The following is a 22,446-nucleotide window of genomic DNA, read 5'->3' as shown; positions in this document are numbered from 1 at the left end:
TCTTTGCAGGAAGACTCAAAACTGCTGTGCCTGAGACACTTTGACCAGGCATAGGTCTGCACCACTGCAAAAGCCAAATGGTGAAGTACAGCACTTAAGCTGATAAAACTCTCAGCAAAACTATGCAGTTCTTAGTCAGGACAGAGCCATGGTACAGCAACCCATATCTATCTGCCTGCAGAAAGCCACAGACACATACCAAAACCCCTCACTCAGTGGCATTAGTCTTTCCGGTTGTTTTCAGAAGCTGCTTCAGCACTGATTCTCTCCATTAGCATAGTTGTAAATTAGTTTTAATACAACAGAACAGAAATGTCTTCATTAAAAACTCATCCTAGAGAGCGACAGCATCCCAAACACCAAACATTTCAGAGCTCACCACCAGAAATAGCTTTCAAAAGGAAGCCAACAGTTGATTTAACATGCAACACTGGATTTAAAAGGCTTACTGCAAGGGACTATTCTCCTCACCTCACTCTCCAGGAAAAAACGTATTAATCTTTTCAGCTGGTCAGTACTCGCCCCAAACTTCCCTCCTCCTTTGGGCTGAACTTCTTCATCTCCCTCATGACTAAGCAGCCTGCCAACAGAAAAGGAAGTCAGTCCAGCTCTGTCACGTTCTCCTTCTACTCATTCACCAATGTAACACTAATTCTGCCAAGTTCCCAAGGATTGTATTTCTTCTAAATGTCTACTTATTTACTCCAGATCACATTAGACTTTTTTATCAGATGAAAGGAAACAAGATTAGATTGTTTTCCATTATGAGAGATCTGCTATCCCTGTGGATGCAAAGACTATTTCTGACAGTTTCACAGGTACCCTGCCAGCTTTCTGGACAACAGATGCAGATTCCACAGCATTAAACATATAATGAGGTAGGTATTTGCTTGTGCTTAAAAAGGGGCTTGCTCTAGGCTGAATTTAAACCTTGACAACAGAGTAGAAATATTACTACCCGAGCATTATTCACATCATGGTACATTTTGGAACTGAAGCTTCTTAAAGAAAGCATAGTATCTTGTATTTATAGGAGGCAATTTACTCAACTTCACAAATACAGTGAAAAAACTGCTCCTCTTTTGCCTGAAGTATGAAGCACAATATGACACTTCAATTTCCATTGCCCTCTTTATCCAAAATGAATGTGACTATACTGCTCACAAAAAGCACTAATCCCAAGATAAACACGGGAAGGCCATCCCCGCAAATTAATGGAAGGCCCAAAATGGCTTGGATTTAACAGCAGGACCACACTACTCAACGTCAGTAAAAGTTATACTTTCAGGAAGTGCTTCTGTTGGTATAAATTATGCCAGCTAAGTAACCTAAGTTAAAAATGCAGACATTGAGGAGATTTCACACAAACCAAGAAAGGAAGAAAAAAAAAAAAAAAGCATAAGCATTTATACTAAAATTTCTACCAGTATGACCAGGGAACGGAGGGTGTCACCTCTATCACACTAGAATGAACATTTCTATACTGGCAAAAAATGCCAGGGAGAACTGGGCAAACAAGAACAAGGGGCAGGTTTCCAGGGTCAGTGTCCATACTGCACTGGGAATCTGGGTAGAAAAAGTAAAATTATGAGGGCAACCATTTCAATGGCAAAAAGCAGCAGTGTTCTGAGAGGAAAAACACCTGATTTATGATAGAATATTAGGACCAACAACTAAAGGCTAAGTAAGACTAGCAGATGTGACAGAAGACTCATCAAGACAGAAATTTATCTTCATTTGTCTTTCTCTTGGACTTGGCTCCACAAACCCCAGAATGTCAGCAGTTCAGCTACATAGGAAGAGACAGCTAGGAGAAGATTCTGCATGTGTGAGCAACACAAATCATTATTATTATTGAATTTTTCCCCACATAAGCCTTGCCAAAATATTTTTATTTTCATTCCTCTTTTTAAGGCAAAATTATTTCTCTCAGCCGTAGAGACAGAATATTTATTTCTTCTCTTTTTAGCACGCCAACTCCATTCACTTCATGCAACCATTGTTATAAGCAGCCCATTTATAAGAGTTACTCCTGGGGAAGATAAACTCTGTACTTCATTAACCTGACAGAAAATTGGGAGGGCTTTTTAATCTGCTGCATCTCTCATTATTCAAAGCCTTTACAATGTATAAGGCAACGTCCAAAGGGAGAAGAGGAGGCCATTTTTGTGATTAATCACCAAAGCTATGGAAATCTAGCAGATGCCAGGTGATGAATTAGCTTGTAAGAAGCAAAGCAACAGGAAAAGAAAGTAGAAAGAAAGGAGGTATGCTCTGAACATAGCATGGCATCTGTGGATCAGTCGTTTCATGTTCTCTATGTTAGTCTTGCAAGTTTTCTCATGCCTATTGTGCCAGGGCTGCACAGGGGAACAAATGATTACCCCCAGACAGCATTTCTCTTCTGATTCAGCAGAAGAAAGCACATCTACTATCCTCGTGGTACACACTTCCAACAGAAAAATGAATGCTTAATGTCCCTCTTAAATAAATCCACCTTCATTCTGAAACAAATGAGAATATGCAAGAAGTAGGCATGCAGGCAGGCAGAGATACCTTTTATAAAGGAATTCCCCAGCTGCTACGGCAAGCGGACGGTGTGTGGTATAAACAAACTGGTATAGCGTTTCACAGTCTTCAGCTGATAACACATCCTCACAGTTCCTAGGCAAAAATAACAACGGAAGTTATAGTTCAGATTTATCTGCAAAGAGTGTTATGAATGCTATGTCCAGCTCGTACTAGACCTGATTCTCCATAGCCGTGCAACTAGTTTACACAGCTAAATTTTTGTATGACACATCCAAAAATCCAAACAAAATTGGCAGCATTCTTTTACTCACTTTGTAGAGAAACAGACGTCTGTGCAAGCCATGATGAATCAGGCCCATTGCATGGACATGAACATTAATTTGAAATATAAGGTTGATTAGTGGTCATGGTAAAAAGAGAAATGGTAATAAAACAGGAAAATCATGCCTCTGTGCTTAGGTATTCACCAGAGAAGATAATAAACAAGAAGCTGCCTTCATTTTGCAGTATAAATTCTTTGTAAATGACTTACTACTGTATTTTAAAACCTATATTCTACTACACTAGGCTTAGTCACATGTAAAAAGGAATCAAAACACATTCCTGATAGCATGCTTTTGACCGTGACCTATCTGCACAAAGACACTCAAAGTCACGATTTTTTTAATTCAGCTACACATCTTGAGAATACCACATGCCAACTAGGAAACCTAGAACACTCTATGAGAGGTAGAAATGGTATTAATAGCAACCTTTTACAAAAAGGAAACTGAAGTATTAAGGTTGAATAACCCACTGAAGAGATACCAGAGGAGCGAAGCCCAAAGCAAGGATTACAGTTTCAAAATGCCTTCTTCTTACTGCCATAGCAATGTCATAGGCCTAAGCTACTTCAGAGAATGAAAGAGCAACATATGAGATCCTTATGTTTACGACAACCAGGTGAGGGGAAAGGGGTTTTATTTATTACTGCACTCAATCCTCAAGCAGTAACAGTTTAAAACCATCTACAGCTGTGGTCCAATACCTTCTCTAAAACTGAGGATCCATGCTCTTCACTTGCTGGGAGTGACGTCTTGCAAAAATTAGCAGCCCTTCCTGCACTTGCCCATTTGTCTCCAAACCCACTGCATTCTTTAGCACCCCCCACAAGTCACTAAGCCCCAAAACATCCTCCAACCTGAGTGAAAAAATGTGAGCTCACGTTAGGTGAGAGTATCACTGGAGTGTCCATTGCAAATATTTTTTAGCACTGTCTGGGATTTTAAATCAGAGAAGGTAAAAAAAATTTTAAAAAGACAGCACTCATTTCTCAAAGCCAATAGCCTCTCATTTATAGAAGCTGATATCCCATGAATTTTAGCTTTACAATGTATTTACTCATATATCACTTCAATTTTTCACATTTTTTCCAAGGTTGCTTACGATGGTCACTGGAACAGTAAAAAAGTCTTTAAATGGAAGTGCTGATGGTATGTCTCCAAAAGTGATGGGTCAATCTCGCAAGATAATGCTTGCCCTGCAACAAAAAGAAAAGCTGCCTTACATACTTCAGGCAGGTTTTGGTGGCCTCTTTTAACAGGCAATTCCCTTGAGTATATATTCGCAGTAATAAGATATATAGGAAGTGCTCTATGTATCATGAAATCGGCATAAAGAAAAACATTTATGTGACTCTTATTCAGCCATCTACAGAATTGGGGAAATAAGAGTAAAAATGCATTTATTACGGTTAAACAGCATGAAATTGAAAGAGGTAACACGGTGCATTACAGTATATGAATAAACATTGGTGTGTCCTGTGAAGCCATGAATGAAGTATCAAATGTATTAAACTTCTACAAGTTTAACAAGTGAGAGTAAAACAAAGACTGACAACAAATCGCACTTACAGGAGTGAAAATATATGATATAGCAAGCCTTTACATTAAAAGGCTATGGGCAATTTACTGAAATAAACTAGCAGTCTGACAAGGTTTCTTTCATTCTTTTTAATGTCAATCTATTTAGTTCTTTTAAAGCACAGGTTTCTATGAAGCTGCCCTTGTCATTTTCTCTACATATATTTTTTAAAAACTGTGGACAGCTTGAAAAGAAAAAGACATTTCTATACAAACAGACCGTGATCAAGAGTGGGCCAACAGCATCACAGAACGGCTGAGGATGGACAGCACCTCTGGAAATCATCTACTCCAACCCCCCCGCTCCGAGGAGGATCAGCCAGAGCAGGTTGCTGAGGGTTGTGTCCAATTGGCTTTTGAATATCTACAAAGTCAGAGACTCCACAACTTCTCTGGCAACCTGTTCCACTATAGGACCACCCTCATGGTAAAAAGCTTTTTTCTTATGCTTAAACGGAATTTCCTGTATGAACGTGCCAGTCAAACGTACACTTTTTTTATATTTGAATTTTTTATTCTTTATATTTCAGGTTTTCTCTTCTTAGCACATTTATGGAAATAGTGAATGCAATACCTGTGGGTCTCTATTTTAAAAAAAATTTCTTGCCTAAATTGTTCGGATAGCTTGAAGAGCTCAGCAACATGCCTGCCACCTCCTTGGGTAGAAATTAAGGACTCTGCCTCTCCAGTACAAATGAGAACTGCCTTTCCTTAGAAATTTCCTTTCCTTAGGAAGTGACCTGGGGGTCCTGATGGACACCAAATTGAACATGAGCCACAAATGTGTCCTTGCTGCAAAGAAAGCTAAGGGTATCCTGGGCTGCATTCGGAGTAGCATTGCCAGCAGGTCAAGGGAGGTGGTCCTTCCCCCCTACTCAGCACTGGTGAGGCCACACCTGGAGCGCTGGGTCCAGTTCTGGGCTCCCCAGTACAAGAGACATGGACATACTAGAGAGAGTTCAGCAAAGGGCCACGAAGATGATTAAGGGACTGGAACATCTCTCCTATGAGGGAAGGCCGACAGAGCTGGAGAACTGTTCAGCCTGGAGAAGAGAAGGCTCAGGGGGGAACTTACCAGTGTGTGTAAGTACCTGAAGGGAGGGTGCAAAGAAGACAGAGCCAAGCTCTGCTCAGGGACAGGACTAGAGGCAATGGGCACAAACTGAAACACGGGAGGTTCCCTCTGAACATCAGAAAACTTGTTTTTACTGTGAGGGTGACAGAGCACTGACACAGGCTGCCCAAAGAGGCTGTGGAGTCTCTATCACTGGAGATGTACAAAAGCTGTCTGGATGTAGTCCTGTGCAACCAGTTCTAGGTGGCCCTGCTTGAACAGGGAGGTTGGACCTCCAGGTCCCTTCCAACCTCAGCCACTCTGTGATTCTGAAATCTCAACCTCCTTGTTTTTAACTTTGTCTTCAAAGAGGCTAGGAATTCACCCCAGTTACATTAATCTACAGCAGTGTTATCTTCTCCCTCCTCAAGACAAGAGTAGGTCAGATGCAGTAGCTCTGGTCATGTACGAAGCACTCCCCACCAGCACAGAAGCAAAGGAGGGGAAAACAACCCATGTGCTTTGCAGAACGAGCTGACAGACACTCATGACGCCACCTGAGCACCTGATGGTTTTTTTTCTTTCTTGAATGGGAGGGAATACCTGTAGGTACTACTACTACTTTTCACATATTGCTCAGCCACTACTCTCTGTGATACAATGAGGCTCATACTTGTAACTCCCACACAAATGAGAGCTTACTGGTTTTACTTGCCTCTGGAAGTAGCAGCACTTGAATACACCTGCTACCACTAATACTACCACAGTAAATGGCTGCCTTTCTTTTTCATATATAAAGCCAATCATCAAACATTCAAAGAATACTTCAAATACAGCAATAACACTGCTGCAAATTTACAGCCCTCAGAATGCCAAGCAACAGATAAAGGTTAAGCCCGAAGTGCCTGCCAGTGTTTAGGAGCCTAAAAATAAACAGGCACGGCCTTCCACATACCAATGTCATGACATAGCATTTTCTCTGCACTTCAGTGTGAACATGTCGTGAAGAAGTTGGGATATTCTAGGGGGAGATCACAGACTCATTTTGTTCTGCATATAGCACCAGTTGAAAGATTTCATATCTTGCTTTTTGTTCCATTTGCCTGTATGCAAGAGACATGACTGCTGGAGTCGCCTCTCTTGATCTGTGTTATTGTATACCAAGGATAACCATCAAAATCATGACAGTAAAATAAAAATGCACCTGATACACTTTTCAAGGTTTTTCCAGCCCATTCTTTTTGTTTGTAATGGCTGTGCAGTGAAAGATCTGGCACACATTATAGGGACATTAGTAATTGAAGTTATACTATCTCAATCAAAAAAAATCTGTTAGTTTTGCATTTAAAATTAATTCAAGTTGAACATCCAAATCTGCAAATACTTTATAAAACATTATTCACGCACTGAGCACTATCAACCAAAAATATATGTTGAAAGCATTGTAACGTCTGAAATAAAATTTTTAAGTAGAAAAATCAGCTGATCTGTTCTGTTATCTCTCTCTTTCTACCCTACTGTCATTGCAGGTATTTCAAGACAACACCTTGGTGACCAGAGAGATAATAACATGGTTCCCACTCCAATATAAAAAGAGTCCTTTCCCACCCACTTTAAAATAGGATTAGCATGTTGCAGTACACTGTGATTCTAGGACTATGCTGTGACAGAATGCAGGAAGATGCGCATTAGACAGATGCTGTATGGTACGCTGCTTTGGTTAAGAAATGTAACCCTAAGAGACACACAATTCTTCTTTTTTTCTCATTAACACTTCAAAGAGGAAAGATAATATTTTGAAATAGATCTCAAGGTTCTTGAATAGAGGTGCATGATGACAGAAAACTGCTGAAAATAACTTCCAAGAAAGCATAAACCTAAGAGGATGGAAAAGAGGAGAAGACAGAGGAGGAAGCACATGCCTTTGTTCCATTTTGGCCTTTTGCTTTTGTTTTGTTTGGAATAGGCTTTACAAAACACAACTGTAACTCCACCTGAATAGGGGTGTGGTGGACCTGAGGGAATCACAGAGGAGCTGTGAGGAGCTCCATGCCATTCCCTTTCAATAATCTGCTACAAGCAAGTTACTGATGCAAGAAATCAGAACTGTCCAGTAAAATTTGCTTCAGTGCTTCATATGCTACTTCTATCAACTTCAAGATAACACTTCTTTATTTTTCCTAAAAGCCACTAAACAAGATAAAGGTGGATAATTTCCTTACTTGTACGCAAGGCATGTCTCTCTTCAGCTTATTTTTTACAATCACATGAAAACACTTTTTATAATAGAATTTAAGCCTTCAGTAAACTTAACTGTTTTTCTGCACAGTAGCTTCTCTGAATAACCTTGCTAGATACAGTACCTCTGCCTAAGAAATGTCAATTTCTGCTCCGAAGTCCATGGCTTAGCTATGAAATAACACTACAGAATCACAGAGTTCAAATCCCTGCTGACACTGAATTACTTGTCATGGGACATTGACACCTACCACTAGAACTAGCAACATATACTATGTATATTATTTGACATGGCATCCGTTGTCAAATCCAGTTTTCAAGTTTCTCCTAAAGTGTAGCCCCTCCCTCTCCAAACTAAAACATCCTTCCCAGTCCAGTTGAGAACTGGAAGGGAGACTAAGATTTTTAAGTGCAACAGTGACGTGCCCCTACTTGACATGGGCCCCCTGTGCTAAGCAGGACACTGGGAACTCACAAGCCTCGTTTTTTTGACTTTTAAGTTTGATTAACTCTACTGACAGCTGTGAAAGCACAGCGATGAGAATTGATGTATTTATCCGCTCCATTAAATAGTTCTCACTGAAGCAGCTCTTCTGGATTTCAAACTAGAGAGTTTTGTCTCTAAAACTCAGTTTAATTTCTAGTTACATTTAACTAATGTAATACAAAGTCATTTTCCCCTTTGCTATTCACATATTCAAGCTACTTGTAGACTTGTGCCCCTACCTGCACCACTTGTAACCTTTCCTCATTCATCTATTCTAGTCGTCTAATCATTTTTGCTGCTCTCTTCCAAAATCCCTCTAACTCCTTTAGGCAGTTAAGCACACAAAAATGAACAGACATGTCTGGCACTTGTAACCTTTCCTCATTCATCTATTCTAGTCATCTAATCACTTTTGCTGCTCTCTTCCAAAATCCCTCTACTCTTTTAGGCAGTTAAGCACACAAAAATGAACATACATGTCTGGTAGTAGGCACACTAAACTAATTTGCCTCCTAAAGGGCAATGTTTTCAGTAAGATTCCTTGGTCTCTCATTGTCACTCATGTTTTCTCCCTCTTTATTTCCTTCCTAGTTCTATTTCCTCTCACATCCTTTGCAACATTAATGCTAATAATTATGCATAATTCAGTAGCATTAATAATTTCTATTATGCTAAGCCTCACAGGCTCATTTCAGTTTTGGGATTGCATCATGTTGTGTAAAAATAGAAATCTACTAGCCCAAAGACCTTGGCATTCAATTGAGACAACAGGCAACACACAAGAAGAAAAAAAATCTCAGCTCACAGAGATAGACAAGATGAAAATACAAATACGGATTTGAAAAAAGCAGGTATATGCATAGCAAGAGGGTTTTGAATCAGCACTGGAATTCTTCTTTGAATAATGCAACACATCTTAAGCAACTTGAAAAGATCAGTGTTTTCACTGCCTCTCTAACTAGCGAAAGAGAATGTAAAGGCCAGCATAGCAGTTTTATGGGCTGGCAGTATGCAGAATAGTCTAAATATATTCCACAGAACCAGAATGCAGCGATGATTAGGAGATGGTCAAAGCTATTACTAACATACGTGGAGCACAGCGCCACTGCAACTGTAAAACATCACAAAAATAATTAATTGGCAATGAGATCTTGCTACTATACTCACCCAAAAGACAATTATGGAAGCCAGTAAAAGAGAGTTACTGATACAGTAAATTTTCACCAGAAAAGTCACACAGCACTCAATGGACTGACTGGAGGAAAAAAGTTACTCCTGGCTTTACTTCTTGCCAACACATGTCATGAAACAACAACAGATTTATTCCAAGATTAGAGACATGTTCTAAAGGTCAGTACCTGACCAGTTAAGATTATATTATTTGTTAAAAATAATCCATGATTCCAAATCACATCTAGGGAGTTCATGAGAGAGAGGTTCTTGCCAGTAGCTTTAAAAATAGAAACTTGATCTGAAAGGTCTTTCATGTCTCACTGAAAATGCAAGTTGGGCAACTAGAATTTGGTTGCCAAATTTGCAGATGACAAACACGAGCCATCCACAGAGAAGCCAATACAGCATGACAAAAGCAGCAAAAAATTTGATTACATCAATGAATACAAGTAGAAGTGCCATTTATATAAGCTGCCATTTATTATTCTTTAAAGGCAAGGGGAGTTGCTGTCCCCAACCCCATTTCATGCTTTACTGCATCTATCAAGCAGCATTACTGCTCAATATCCAGACAGTGGGTTTAAGCTATGAGGCGCACCTATTTGAGACACAATAGCCCTGAAATTTCTCTGCTTCTGGAATGCCAGCAGTGAGTCCTTTCTGACACTATTGTAGGTACTGAGGCATAAGCTTTTCCCCTGCTAGAAAAGCATCGTGATGCAGACTTTTATTAAAAAGTCTGTACGTGTGACTGTCTGTATTGTCTCTTCACACAGGTTTTACAGACTGGTCAGTGCTAGACTTACCAAAGAGAAGAGCTGTCATTGAATCTGCTTATTGAGTCCCTAGTTCCCACTTTCATCACACCAATAATTAAGACAAATCAGCAGGTCTCAGAGCAACTGGGGAGGGAGGGGGACAGAAAGGAGGATAGCTATGCAACAGATGCAAAAAGAGAAGCATGTATTCACTAGGCCTCCACACAGCCTAATTAAAAACGATTTCAAAACATATTCATTTTACTTATGAAAACTACATTTTATGATGGAAAAATGTCATTCAGAAAACTTTAGAAGGCATTTATTCACACTGGAAAACATATTTAAGAAAAATTAGGGAAAAATTGCTTCAGGGAAAAAGAAACATTGATCAAACTTTTATAGCTGCAGCTTGCATTAATGAGAACATGATCCCTTATAATAAAAGCTGGAGATGATAAACAGCTGCAGTGCCAATATAGCACTCGTTAGTTCAGATTCAGAACAAGGGCAGCCATAACTGATGTACAGCATCTTTGTACTTCAACAATGGTGTGCTGCTCCTCCTAGCACAGGAACATGTTCTACACATAGACATGGCATTGTGCTTTGTTCCTACTCACCATGCAGAACCAAGGGATGTAGAAATGGATGTTGTAAACACAGAAACAATATAATCCTAGCTACTAATACTGAGGCCCAAACAATGGTACTCCCTTCAGAAAAGCATACTGTGTTCACAGCATCATGTGCTGTTCTGATGTGTATCTTGAAGTGGGCCTAGAGAAACGCCACTCAAATCAATGCAATGTGAAGTGAGATAGGAGATCAGACTATAAAGCAGCACTTCAATATACAAATGCACTTGAAATTTAATGTAAATACCTATGACACCGTACTATTTGGTCCATTATGGTCTACATCCTCATCTAGCAATGACCAATACTTCTGGCTTCAATGGAAAAGCAAATCCCACAAGGCTATTGGACAATGTACCATGCTGTACAAGGAAGCAAGCACCTGCATCAGCAGAATTCAACTCATACACTGAGACAGAAGAAACACTTATTGAGTCCTAACATCTCAACTGTATTAACAATGAAATGCAGTGGGGTTTTTATTCTCATTTTGTATTGAAAAAGAGGGACAGAGAATTTATTCTTCACATAGGTTGCAAATAAAGCTGTTTCTAAAATAAAAATGATGCTCAAGGATGTATCAGAATAGGATTCATATACTTCTCTAACATTAGTTTTTCCCTACTCTTTCAGCTTGCCATTATCCTACCAAATCTATGGCTGGTGGGTAATTTCCCAGGAAAACAACTCTTCTGTCAGTTTTCCACTTCAGCAAAACCATGACATCATACACTTGCTCATTTCCTGCCAGTCTGTCTGCTGTGGGCTCAATAGCTCCCAGGTTCTCTTCCTTGGAGCCAAGAATCTTAAAGCCCAAATTCTAGCAACAACCTCAAAGCTCAAGGCTTCCTGCATCAGGTGGGGAGACAGGGAAGATGGCAGAGGTCCCTGAGCTCATGGTCAAGGCCTGGCAATCCTAGGACAGAAGATGGGGGGAGGACCCCATCTTCGGTAGGGACTTCCCCCAAGACAGGCAGATGCTCTATTTGAGAAAAGCCAAAATGAAAATGTGGAATTTCCTTTCAGAGGGAAGCATAAAGATATAAAAATGTAGTTCTCATACAGAATCTCAGCACAAGGGTTTTCTTAACATTGGTATTTCCCACAGAAAGAAAATGCCATGTCTTGAGCAGCTTTAACTGTAACTCATACACTGCCAGGAGCAACTGTTTCCCAGCATGTAGCTGATTACAGGAAGATTCATCAAGATTGTATCTGGATCTTGTTGCCATTAAAACAATACAGTAAATTAAAAAAGAAATTATTTACTGTGACATAAGCATCAAGAGTTTCATGGCTTGAACTGCTACTTCATGGTCCTTGTCCAGAGGCATGGACACAATTCGATCCTAATGGATGTAAAATGACAATAAAAAGATGTAACATGGTTTGTTCTCAATAAACATATACTTTTGCTACAACTAGATCATCTACACTAGTAGAGCAGAGATTTATTTTTATTTCAGCAGCTATTTCCTAAGAGACATAAGGCAACTTGATTACTACCAAGTAGTTCCCCAGCCCCTGAAAATTAACAGCATGTTAATTTTTTAACTGAATTAATCATGCAGTAATATGATATTTTTTATAGATGTAATGTATGCGTTCATAAGAAATCAACTACAGTCTACAAATTAAAAGTGACTGACAACTTGTTTCTAAGATGTTTCTACTGGCAATTCAGTATGTTAAATGAAGGTAAGCCTCAAATTACAAGCATTATATAATCAGTTTCTCCCATCAACAACAAAGTGCATGTACCTACACGTTACAGAAGCCAGTGCCTTGCTGGAAAGACAATTAGGACTTGAGTCATAAAGGTACTTCATGGAACAGCAGTAATAGTCCTAACCTCCAGAATTCACACCATTGTAACTTGGTACATATGCAAACACCTCAGAAAACAGGGGAAATTTTCCTGCCCTAGGTAACCCAAGAACTCGCACTCCTCAGTGCAGCCTGCATCTTTAAGGTATATTAAACCTCTGGACTTGCTTGTTTTGGGGCCAACAAACTTCCCACTTAACATATAATTTCTACATCTCTAGATTCATTTTACTTTGCACCTTCCTTTTTCTCACAACCCAGCTGCAAGGTGTGGAAGTCCATGAATCCTGAGTTTGAACACTCATGGGTTAACAGAGGGAGCATGTGAAACTCCCGCTTGTGGGAAATGGATTGATGGTCATATAATTACATTTCCCATCACTGAAAAACCATGGTTTAAACTTTGGAAGATTCCAGATGAGTCTGTGTTTTGTGTGAAGCTCTTTGAGTTTCTTCTGTTTACAGGGGAAGGGGGTATAGTGTTTGGGTTGGGGTTTTTTGATTGGTGGGATGGACTTTGCAATAATCCATTTATAAAGCATCCTCCACACAGAGGGAGATCGCAGTACAGACAGATGGGAGCCATTTCATCAGTCTGTGAATACCAGTCCTGCAGGTGCTTACACAGCTAACAGCAACGTTCCCTTCAACCAGAAAGATAAGGGATTACCACAAAACTGTTTAAAACAGTGGCTAATCTTAGATAGCCAAGTTTCAATCTGAATAATTTATTCTCAAGATACTAATGTCAATCTATTTCTTGTTCTTTGAGGGTGTGCTATAGATATTTTTTACTATTAGTAACTGCTGTGACAGATAGGCAAGCCCTGCACCTGTTGCAAAAAGAACACGAATTACCACCACGTGCAGGCATTGATTCAGAGGGACTGAGATATGAATCACAGCACTTTGAGTTTTCCTATTCAAATACCAAAAAAGGCCCAGCCCCATTGGGATAAGAGTAGCTGACGCAATCATTACCAAGGGCAGGATTAAAAAAGTAAAGGGCTTACTTCTTAATTGAGTCAGGATGTTGGAGTGTGATAAAGGCAGCGTACAGGGTCAGTGTGGTCACAGAACAAGCTCTCAAAATTACAGCGTATCACCTGACTTGTTCAGAAAGGAGATAAGGAATCCTTCTTCAAGATTCATACTGACATACTGAGATGGTGGATCAACAGAGAGCCATTCCCACATCAGTGAGATACATGGTCAGCCAATCCAGTATCTACATGGAGATCTACAATCTACTCCATTATCAGGAGCAGCAAAAAAAAGGGAGGGACCTTTAGAGTATGAAATCCTTTGTCATCTGCCAAAGACCCTGTAAAAAAAATCTGGGCCATTCTGGATGAATGGTGGAGATAACTGACCACAGAGCATGCTAACAGCATTTTGTGCATGAACTAAAGTGAAACAGAAAATTCCATAGAAAAAGAGGGAAGTATCTCTGCAAAACTCCTTCATCCACTCAGTCAAGTAGGCTGTTTCTGCAGTACTCTAAGCTCCTGTCAGTCACGAGAGTGGGAGATCAGCTCCGATCAAAACACCAGACCCTGTGTATACACCCAAGCCAGACTTAAAAAAGTAGCAAACAGTAACCTATTTACCTTGAATCTGCTGGTAAAGAGATCCATCCTGGGAACAAGATCTTTTCTGCTATAAATTCCTTGCAATCCCAGAAGACACTTCAACCGCACTTCAGCTTGCTACAAGACAGAGAGAACCGACTAACAGTTAAAAACATGTCCCTTTGATGTTATTCACTACTGGTATTTATATTATGTACATAAGAGTTCTTTGTGGGTGCCTACATCAGACTACCCAAGTACTGACTCATCTTCTTTATTAGTGATATCAGTACCTTTTTTTTGTGCACACACACGCACATCTCACACACACAGAGGAAACCTTCAGTGAGTCAAACTTAAAGGGGACATCAAAGTTTGTGTTAGGCTCCTTAAGAGACAAAGAAACTCTCAGACCTTACAGTGAATAAAAGCAACAGAAGGCAAAAGATGCAGGAATTGTGCTATTCACCTGTTAAAGATATACAGAGACAAGAGTATGGATTACCTACTTAGTACAATTGGCACTCTTCCACACATCAGGCTGTTTGCTTCCTTTCAACATGTGACTTGGACAACCATTAAACACTGACAAGGACTTCAAGAAATTCTGGTCTGATGAAAATTCCCAGAGGAAGAGGTACACCTCAGATGTGCATTAGCTTGTCATTGTAGGTTCTCACATATACAGAGTCAAATGTTACTCCTTCTCCCTGTTTACACTAGAACACTGTATTTTAAGCATTCTAAGAAGAGGAGGGTTGCTTTGAATTTGGCCTAATTAGTTAACTTAGGCAAAATATATTTATCCTTGCAAGGTGTTATTACATACTACTAGTACTGCTGCTTCATAGATGCCTCAAAATGAGGACTTTTCCTTATCCAGCTTTTAAATTCTTATGCATATTGCTAAACCTTCCAAATGGCAAAGCTTTAAATGTCATTTAAAAAGTCATTTTGAGGATCTAACATAGAAAAATCACTCTGTTCTATAAACTTATAATGCTAAAAATATCAGCAGAGACACTTAAATTAATTGCAGGCTTTGAATCAGTCTCCATATTTCTTCCTTAATTCCTCTTGCTAACAACAGCAGTAAGAATAATCAAGGAAACTCAAGAAAGGAGACCACCTACACATAGGCTACCCATTACTACAAGTTCCTGTTCACCTGCTTAGATGGAAAGCAAAGGAAGATTCCCAGTAGCGGGCTTTGACCAAAGGTTTTGCCTAAGACAGCTTTTTGCTAGAAATATAAAATAAAAGATCAAGGGGTGACAATGAGTACTGCTCTCTAATCTGCCCATGACACACCAGCAGTACATATTCTATATTGTACTTTAAAATTAAAGGCCTTGTCTGAGAAAGAGACTATTGCCCATACCTGCTGGTTCCTACAGCCACAAGGGCTCCACAGCACAGAATTCACTCACAAACAGTCCCCACTTGGTACCCATCACTGCACACTGGCGCGAACTCAGCTCAGCCAATGTACTGCAATCCTGGCTTCAGCTGCCCTCAGTATTTTGTCATGAGGCTTTGCTTGTGAATAGGGACTGGATTTTTTGCTTGGGAGAAAGGAAAAAAAATAAGGAAAAAAAAGTTTGTGATGGTTTGTTGGATGGTCCTATAGACCTTGGCACACAGCTAGTAAAGTCATTTGCACTTGTCAGTCAGGTGGCATTCAAGCATAGGTCTGCAAATATGAAGTTTAATATATTAAACTAAACCACCTGCCTTTTAAGGTATCCTCTTCCCACCCGAAAGCTCTCAGTCATAACCCTGTATGTATATGTTTCTTTTAAGTGTTGAGGAAATTAACTCTAAGACTAACTACTTCTGCTAGCACAAGTTCTGCTGTCTTCCTATGTTTTCAGCTGCATGAGGGTATGCATCCTCATATGCAATTTTGAGCATATTACCACGGAATTTGGAGCATCTTCTTGCACCTAGGAAATAAACTTTCACATAAAAATATGTTTCATATCAGAGTATAATGGTATCTCATGGGGAAGAATGATTATATTCAAATAAAAGATAGACTTTGAAGACAACTTGTTAATTTTATACTTACTACTCCCTAACCTCTCCGCTTTAAAGCCTCCCAAATGACTGAACTTAATCTCTGTTTACAGCACTGTAGATGGACCTGGCCAGGTTTTCCCCCACCATTCGAATACTTTTGTTGTTGTTCCACTCTAGGGCCTAAATTATTTGGCAAACTTCTGTAAGTTATACTCTAAAAGAAAACTGGCTCTGGGACATACCAGTTTCTTGCCACCCACCCCCAAAAAGAAGGGATGAAAATGCTTACTAAAGAGGAGTAGTGGGAAATAACATTCAGGTGTATATAAAAGCACTGCTGCTCCTGTTGCTGCCAAAAATGCCCTGCTCTCATTTTGGAATCAGGCAATTTAACGGTGGCTGCAAATCACAAAGCACAGCTGGGACTGCAACCACTGGTGGTGGCACACTACCAGGTCTCAGCCAAATCTGGAATATGGAAGACTTCTCACTTTATCTCACCCTACTTGCATTGGCATTGCTTTCAGATAATAAGCTTTAGAAAACCAACCATTTTCAGCTCAAAGTAAATGACATTGGATGAGCTATGTGCATTAATCAGACACCAGCTGTTAATTTTCACTGCACAGCACTGGGAATGAAGACACATCATCTTCAAAAATGACTTTTTCTTTTGATAATTCTCCCAACTGAACATATACTAAAAAGATATTCTGATCAGGTAAAATTTATGCAGGAAAAGACAACAGTTCTTGATAGATTTGTTGTTCCAAAAATCTAAATACCACCTCTACAGTAACAGCACAACGCAGGGAAGTAAGAGGCTTTGTACTCCCCCTCCTGGCTTTGTGGTAAACTACAATTTTATTCACAGAACACAAACATTACCTAAAGCCAACAGAAAATTGAGGCTGTTTCAGAATTTATACAGAAGCTACATACATTTTAAAAGGTAGCCTGCAAAAGTATAGCGTGACAATTTTTGTAATTAGCCATTCACAATAAATATTCCTATCCCCCTAAAATCTCCCAAGCATTTTAGAAGCATGTAAAAAAGCATATTTTTGAGTTACTGTTTCCTTTTGGGTTGTTTGGTTTTTGTTTTGGGGGAGTGGGAGCGTTGTCTTTTAAGTGTGCCTCTACTCAAAAAGAAAAAAACAAACTGTAACGAAAGGGAGAAAAACCTTTGAGAAATGACTGGACTTTCTGTAAATATTTTCTATATCCACTTAATTCCAAATCAGAAATGCAATACTGAAGACTGATTTCACTGTAGTCAACATTCATTTGTTCATTTTTATAAAATAAAAAAAAAAAAAATGTAAATGTAGCCATCAAAGCCAAAAGCAGAATTTTAGTCAACATTTAACACTGAGTGTGCTTAAAAGATATAGGCCATTTTACAATTCAGTAATAGCTCCTGATTCAGTAACGTATAAAAATAACGGCACACACAGGGACACATATTGCTACAGAACTGGGAAAAATGTTCTGTTATTTAGTCCTACAACGGCTTTAAAAATAAAACCTGAAATGGGGAAAGAAAGTAAATTCTTTTTTGTACCACCACAGTCTACTACTTTTTAATTCCCGTCTACTGCCCCAGTAAGAAAAATTAAAACTTTACCTTATCATACAGCATCCACCCAATGTATTTTAAGTAGCTATCATTTAAAAAAGCATCTGGGTATGTTTTAATCCAGCTACCAATTTCTTCAATGCAAGTTGCTCGGATCTCAGGGATGACATCACTGTGAAATTATAAAATTGTAATATTAATACAGTCAAAATGCCTAACATATATTAATTATATTATTTGCAATATTTTTATTTTCTGGAATTGCAGAAGCACGTATAATCCAAAATATTATAAGTATCTTCGTATTAATAAGTTAGTCTTCAATCAACAATTAGGCCACTTCTAGCTACAAATGTTTCATGCAACAATTATTTTGTAATTCTGGATATCTTCTCAATCACAAATGCTCTGCTCTACAGCCAGCAGGAAGAACTTAAAAAAACATACTTGAGAGGTCTTTTCGTAAGCCAAATTCTTTAAAATAATTTAGCTTCCACACTTGCCTTGACACCATCAGTGCCTCTAGCATGTTTAACTTGATTCTGGTATCTGGACAATCTGAGCGAGAGTTTCTTGGGAATGCAGATACACATCACAGCTTTATTTTTTTTCTTACCGGTAACGGTTTAGAAATGTCCCTTTGAAAATAGCATTCATCATGTTCTGTATCTCTAGAAGCTTATGCTCATACTGAAATACAAAGAGAACTGAATGTTAATATTGGTCCCACAATTCACTACACATGAAAAATTTTCATGGGTGCACTTACAATGGTACCATGGTGCAAATTGCTAGCGTTTACACATGGTACCAACATAAAATGAGTGGTTTGTATGTACACTAGCAATTGGCCTTTTTGTAGCTACGTCCTGATGAAAGGTTTACCAGGTACCAACTGCTAACCTGGATAACAAGGTACATGTTTGATGTAGCAAATCTTGGTCTATAAATACGCAGAAAGATACAGCACAACTATTAAGCAATCTTCCCGTACAGGTCCAAATTCTCTTTTTATGCACTTAAACAGAGATGGAAGAAAGGCATTCAAGGGAATTTGCAAAATGCACCTATTCCCCAATAAGCATGTATTTTAACCAAGCCCTGAAAATCTGGTTTTGAACTTCTGGAAACTTAAGTCACTTAATAAAAGCATTCTCTCATCAACAGCATCAGGAAGGGTGACAAGTTTGGGTTTTCTCCCCAACACACACGTTTCTTATGTTTTTCCCATAAGATCAGACTCATGACAATACTAAAAACCCCTGTCTCACCCAAACACTTCTTCCCACAAAAAAATTGTTTCTATAACAGAAGCCCATGGACACCCAAAGCTCAGAACAGAGGTAACTGATTCTAAGGTCAGGAGAGAAGGAACCATGCTTGATGTTCATGCATCAAGTCACCTCCACACTCAAGCCAGAATTATTTCTTACAGTTATAGGCCTGTCTCTGGGAGTTGATTAAGGAGCTGTCTGGCTGAGCAGGGAAGAAATGACAGAAACTGAACAGCAAGAAAGATACAGGTCATACCCGAAGTTACGACCATTTTTACAATGTGTTACTTTTACAGAGATGACAGCTATCCTGTGTCCTCTTTCATTCATTGAAATCCAGTTCAAGAACTAACATTTTGGCTTGTAATTTGTATAAACATATGCAAAACTGCACTCCCACAACACCAGAGGTACTGATGCAGTTACATGTGTGTGCAAATCCATATTTGTGTGCAGCTCAAGGGCTGATGACGCCAATTTAGAGAAGCAGTTAGTAGGACAGACATCACAAGTTAACAGTACATAGGGCAGTTATTACCTTAGTCATTTTTGTACCACCTAATCTAGCCAGTCACAACTGCTCTGCACCATGCATTTGATAAATACATAAACCTCAAAGAACTGCAGTGACCCGAAAGCAAGCTGTCAGCAATCCCTCTTTTTACATCTTCACACATCTCCCATGCAAAACACGTGCCTAACCTCTTTCCTTTTTCTCTCTAGCTGGTCAAGTCTGTAATTGGTCCTCTTGCCACTTATCCTCTTCTTCTCCACCTCATATAATCTTTGAGCATTGTGCTTGTTGACATCAAGGTTCAGATGTACGCTTACAACTGCTGTCAGAAGTTTCATTGCTAAAAAGGAAACAAACCCAACATATTTAGCTTAGGTCAGAGATATGTAGCATAAATGGATGCACCACTTTACCACAAAAAGGATCTGGTGAGCCAAATCCAGTTTATTATCCAAAATACAAACACTACTAGATTATAGTAATTTGTTTTAAAATGCAGTGTTTATTTTAAAGGCAGACAATTATAAAAAAGGAAAATTTAGTGATATTACTAGTGATTTGCAACTTTTGGCCAGAGTTCTAGCCAGAGTAGTAATTTACTGGGCAACTCTCTTATTAGTTTATGTAATTTTGATTTTTCTGCAAAAGAATCTAGAGTTGTGGAACAGGTGATCTTCAGTAACAAAAAAAAAAAACCCAAAACACCCAACAGTGAAGCTGGTCCATAAAAGGCTGGGAACCTTATTTTACTTCAACTGACAAAAATTCACGTTCCTCTAAGGATCACTAGATCGTTTGCATAAATTTCAAGTGGCTTGAGTCATCAAAGCAAACAGTGTACTTTAGAACAAATTATACTTTAAGTGCTCTTTGCATGGCAAAGAAGGTGTTTAATGGCTTGGGGGGGTAGGGGGGAACACAGTAGTAGCTTTAGTATCATCATGCTGCACAAAAGAAAAATGTCTAACAAGCAATGTTCTTTTTAGCACAGGTACCACAAGAATAGCAGCTCTCCAAAGGAAGCTTTTTTAGGTGAAACATTTAATGCAACCTCATCAAATTAATTAGTGGAGGGAGGAAAAGAACGAAATTGAAAACTGACTGTGAAAAAAACTTACTGAAAAAAAAAAGAATCAGAACACAGCATAATTCTGAAGTTAGTCATGTCAGGCATTAAAGAAAATTTCTTCAGAAAGAAAAAAATTGGTCTAGACCTATCATATCTAAAGCATCCAAATTCTGTTCATACACGAGAACAAATAATTTGTATTACAGTAACTTACATTAGGAAGAAGGCACTATCAATGCATAAGAGAACAACTCCTCTGGTAAAGAGAGCTTTTTGATTTCGAGCAGTTTTGTTTGTACACAAGTCAACAAAACTCACGATCTACAGCAACTCTGTGAGTTATTTTACCTGCCAAAGTGCTCGTGTGTCTAAATGCTCTGACCACGGAGTCTGCTAAGCCTGTAAGCAGCGAGATGACAGTGTCCATCAGGTAGCTGTCATACAGGATGCTGCACTGGCACTGTTGGACAAGCACTGCAATAAATTCACAGAAATTGGCCTTGAACTTCTTCCAATAGGGTCCTGTTCTGATCAGCGGGTAGTCTTCATTGTCCTGCACAAGAAAGAAAAGTCAAGAGAAAACACACTAATTAGTTTTGCTTGTGCACACCATTTACATTTCTCCCACTGAACATCAGAGAGAGTTTTGCTGACAGTCAGCTTCACCTTTGCCCCCCCTTAAGTTTTTTCATGGTTATTACTCCAACATAGGGACACGCAGCTAGGTTACCAGCAAGCAGAGACAAACCAGCTTCATTAGAGCTACACTGTCACGATAGCTCACATCTGAAAGGAATGTATGTGAGGTAGCTGTGAATGGAGAGGTGGGAGAGGGCATGTGAAGCCACGGTGTCATAAATAACTTTCACTGACACAAACCATGAACACTCCTGGCCTCTACTACTTCCTCACAGGTAGTAGTGCTTCCCCACTTCCCTGTCCTTCCTGTTCCCTGCAAGTGCATGGTAAAAACCAGGAGGAAACTGAAGTGACTGAAAAGTGAAAACAAACAACTGTGGTGTGAGCAGGATGGGACTGTTTTCTTCAGCAGCACTGCCAGCTTAAGGAGTTTATCAGACTACAGCTTAATGACAAATACTGAGTCAATCACCTATGCCACCAGCACCTAGGTCTCTGAAAACCTCCACAGAAACGGTAAGTAGACAATACCTTTGACATTATGCAAAAAGCAAGTTACAATAAAACCACAAGAGTGTTCACAGTTACAATTGATACTGCCAGGAAGCAAGCAGACTGATGGCAGTTGGAATGTCTTCTCACACAAAATGGTGCACCTCATGTGAAGAGCACACTAGGAAGACTCTGGAGATAGCAACCTCAGGTAGCGTGAACATTTATTACATTTGCACCTCACAGATTCCAGAAATGGCTCTGATTATGAATTTGCTTCTTGATGGTTTCCAGGTGTAAATGGAGCCAGGGAACTCCAAAAATTCACTCACTATGGAAAACTTCATCCTGAAGGCAGGCCACTACTCAGCTGCTCCTTCACTAGTTGGTCAAACACCTTCTCAGATGTATTCTAAGTGCAGCTTCACACCCAGAAAAACCTCATGCAGGTATAAAGTGCACTTCATGCTCTTCTCTTATATAACTTTGTTTCCAAAGCACAGGACCTACTGCTTTCTTGAAAAATAATCCCCCACACAGACTGATCTCAGGGATGCCTGCAACCCAAAGCACATTGGGAATTTGGAATCTGGGATGTATTCCTGACCAGGTTGTAAGAGTCAGTTCAGAGCCTAACAGTAGTAGCAGTACCAAGACAGAAAGGGAAGTCCTGGGCAG

General features: G+C 39.4%; 1 protein-coding gene across 1 annotated transcript in view; it reads right to left on the bottom strand.

Moving 5' to 3' along the window:
* The window catches only part of LOC104125096 (cohesin subunit SA-2-like), a 61,607-nt gene that overhangs the window by 23,510 nt on the left and 15,651 nt on the right, over positions 1 to 22,446 (bottom strand). The window contains 8 exon segments of the mRNA XM_035892966.1: positions 472 to 580; positions 2,557 to 2,664; positions 12,051 to 12,130; positions 14,219 to 14,317; positions 17,829 to 17,952; positions 18,397 to 18,470; positions 19,757 to 19,908; positions 20,986 to 21,190. Coding sequence (XP_035748859.1) covers positions 472 to 580; positions 2,557 to 2,664; positions 12,051 to 12,130; positions 14,219 to 14,317; positions 17,829 to 17,952; positions 18,397 to 18,470; positions 19,757 to 19,908; positions 20,986 to 21,190 — 951 coding nt within the window.

The sequence above is a fragment of the Egretta garzetta genome, unplaced genomic scaffold, assembly GCF_000687185.1.
Source record: "Egretta garzetta isolate BGI_Z169 unplaced genomic scaffold, ASM68718v1 scaffold370, whole genome shotgun sequence".
In the NCBI taxonomy this organism is placed as follows: Eukaryota; Metazoa; Chordata; class Aves; order Pelecaniformes; family Ardeidae; genus Egretta; species Egretta garzetta.
Note: the sequence above shows the minus strand (reverse complement) of the source record. Positions and strands in the feature narration are given on the sequence as shown.